This window comes from Gregarina niphandrodes, assembly GCF_000223845.1.
Source record: "Gregarina niphandrodes unplaced genomic scaffold scaffold00054, whole genome shotgun sequence".
Lineage (NCBI taxonomy): Eukaryota > Apicomplexa > Conoidasida > Eugregarinorida > Gregarinidae > Gregarina > Gregarina niphandrodes.
This window is the reverse complement of record NW_011645821.1, coordinates 16,773-20,000: the sequence shown is the minus strand read 5'-3', so window position 1 is coordinate 20,000 and position 3,228 is coordinate 16,773. Positions and strand designations below refer to the sequence as shown.

General features: G+C 60.0%; 1 protein-coding gene across 1 annotated transcript; it reads right to left on the bottom strand.

Moving 5' to 3' along the window:
• Nucleotides 1-47: 47 nt before the first annotated feature.
• GNI_166420 (putative transmembrane protein) lies at nucleotides 48-2,257 on the bottom strand (the record flags this gene model as incomplete). The annotated part of the gene is made up of 3 exons (XM_011134901.1): nucleotides 48-88; nucleotides 190-258; nucleotides 478-2,257. The coding sequence occupies 3 exons, from the start codon at nucleotides 2,255-2,257 to the stop codon at nucleotides 48-50; spliced, it is 1,890 nt and encodes a 629-aa protein (XP_011133203.1).
• Between the last annotated feature and the right edge of the window lie 971 nt (nucleotides 2,258-3,228).

Here is a 3,228-nt window from a genome sequence, read left to right as displayed (position 1 = left end):
CGACCGGCGAGGTCGCCACGCGGCGGAAATCCGCCGCCGCCGACGCCTCACTCGCCCCCGTCTCCTCCGAACGCCCGCGCCTCACGCTCTCACGTGACCGCGGAGGCACCCGACCCCGGCGCCGGAAGGGCATGTACTCTCCTCCCTCGGGGGGATAGTCCCCTCCCTCTGCGTTGGGGTAGTTCTCACCCCCAGGGGGGAAGTACATCTCTCCCTCGGCGAGAGAGTAGTCCCCTCCTCTACCGGGGAGGTAGTCCCCTCCTTTACGGCGGTCACCTTTTCTAAGGAGGAAGTAGTCTTCTCCCCCAGCGAGGTCTCTTCTGCTCCCAGCGGGGTGGTGGTTGGTCTGCTCCCAGTCCTTCAGGCCCCGGTTTGTCTGGTCCCGATCTCGATCCCAGATGTCTTGTGTGGACCCGTGGGTAGACCCACGGGTGGACCCTCGCGCAGAGCCTCGTCGGGACTCAGCGCGGGGTGTACCGAACGGGCGTGGCGCGACGGAGGGTGTTGCTTCCTCGGTCGTGGGCGAGGCGGCTCGTTCGCCGGGGGGGGTTTTAACTCCTTTGGTTTTGCTCTTGGAGCGTGCGCGCGTCTTGAGTCCGTACAATTCGAGACCCACAGCGCATGCTTCGAACCGTAGACTGCTTTTGTTCGTGAGTGTGCCCGTCTTGTCAGCCAGAATTAGGTCCACGCAACTAAGGTTCCCGATGTACGCCGTCTTCGTCAAACTAATTCGGGAGGGGATCAACGCCGTCGGCACTCGCGACCCACCCTCCGTCGCCACCGCCGTCTGCGCCAGCGTCAGTGCATCGAACAAGTGCGGCGCCAACAAGGTGTTTGCGCTGCCGCCCATGTTGCTGGCTCTTCCTATGTTGCTGGGCCTTCCGGCGCTACTTGCTCTCCTCACGGGGCCTTCTCTGCCCATACCGCTTGCTCGTCCGAGGCCGCTGGGCCTCCCGACTTCCAATCTCTCGCCGACTCCGCTGGGTGCGGCACTATGTGGCGCACTGTGTGGTACACCGGGGTCGAGTGTGCTACCAGCGCGGGCGGTGGCGTCGCGCGCAAAGTCTGCGGCGAGCTGTTGTTCGGCGACGCGTGCGTGTATGAAACGAGTGAGGTCGAGCAGCGGTGTGAGTGTAAGTCCAGTGTGGTCTACGGCGAGTACGAGATGCCGGAAGATGTGTGCGATTGCGCGTGTGTAGGTTTTTTGGCTTTGCGTGTCGCCGTTTCCCGCGCCACCTGCGTCGGTCCAGGGCGAGTCCGAGCCGGCGAGAGAGAGAGTGTTGTGTCCGACGGAGAGAGGTAGGAGCATGTCTGTGGTGTAGTCAGTCTGTGTATATGTGAGGACGAGGTGGATGGCCGCGCCGAGGAGTGCCAGGGCGAGCAGGAGGAGAGTGGTTACATTGAGCGCGCGTTCGTACGCACGTTTGTGCGTCTGGCTGGCACGGGAGAAGTCCTGGCGGTTCAAATACGAAGTGAAGCACACGATCGTGTAACACCACTCGCAGCCGGCGACGACGTTGCCCGTTCGCAGCAAGGAGCGCGGGTCGATGTCGGTGCCGCGTGGGTGGTCTTTGAGTCGAAGCACACCGCTGAATTGTTCGCAGAATTCGCTGCTCTGACTGCACTGAATTTCGCCCTTCATGGCTACCAAGTCCGCAATGGAAACCTCACCACGGGTGTCCTTGATTGCCACACGTCGCGTGCTCGCCCGTCGTCCAGTGAGCGAATCCTGCACGGCCCACATCGTACCGTCGCTGTTACTCGTACTCAGCAGTAAGCACTCTGCCGGAACTTCGTCATCTTTTTTTAAACGCAGAATCTGTCCAATCCGTATTTCTGCGCGAGTCACCGCCACCGCGCGTCCCTCTACATGATCTACCCCAACGTACACACGTTCGTTCATCACGTCAACCAAACGTGCTCGACGACCCACATCCCAAATTTCCATCAAAACAGACATCGTCATCAACACCCACAAAGGCAACGTCCGACCCATAACACCATCTGTCAATAACGCTCCACTACTTGAACCGGGGAACAATGCAGCCAAAATTATCCCTCCTATCGCCATGGCATATGGCAGTCGAAACGCCTGGTCCCACAATAGCACGAAATACATATAGTACCAACCATGATGCATACCTCCAATCTTGTTCGACGGAAACTTGTAGTAATCATCGCTCTTGAACGACGGATTGATCGCTATCTTCCGGTGCCCTCCACGCGCTTCGCCGATCAGTGAACCCTCACCATACATCAAACATTTTCCACACAAATTCACACACAACCCCCCACACACCTACTCTCAAGGAATCAACCTCAAGGAACCCACCCTCAAGGAACCCACCCTCAAGGAACCTACCTTCAAGGAACCTACCGCCAAGGTAACAACCTCAAGGAACCCACCCTCAAGGAACCCACCCTCAAGGAACCTACCCTCAAGGAACCTACCGCCAAGGTAACAACCTCAAGGAATCAACCTCAAGGAACCTACCCTCAAGGAATCAACGGCCAGGCGATGCACCAGCCGGCAACGCGTCGGTCGGCGGTCCACAGCGACGTGCTACGCGGACTTGGTCGTGATAGCATTCACGATCGCGATTTAGCCGCTACCATTCGGCAGCGGTTGCAGGAACCCGAAACGGAAGCGGAGCCGGCACTAGGGACAGCACCGGGGACGGGACTAGTGACGGGACCGGGGACGGGACTAGGGACGGGACCAGGGACGGGAGCAGGGACGGGACCAGGGACGGGACCAGGGACGGTGGATAAGGAGGGGTGGCAGGTGGCGGGGCGCGAGTTGTTGATGAATCGCGACCGAGTGGACGAGTTGGTGAAACGGGTATACGCCAAGGGACTCGAAGACCTGGACGAGGAACAGGCACTGACGAAGGTTCTCGGACTCCTCGACCCGCTGCGTCTGGATAAACACGTGTTCGGAGTCTTCATGTCGCTCTACGAAAGCTACGGAAATCTGCAGGCCGCCTACGACTGGGCCTTCCACGGCCTCGCGCTCACCGGCAATGTCGTCTTACACACAAAACTTGAACAACTTGGACGTGCACTCGTCGCCGAAGGCCTCGTCGTTAAACCCGGCGCCATCCTCCAGGCACTTCGCGACCGCAAACGTCCCCGGCCCTTCGGCCCCACTCTCCACGACCGACTCACTCACGACCGACTCACTCACGACCGACTCACTCACGACCGGCGCCGCACGAGTCCGAACCC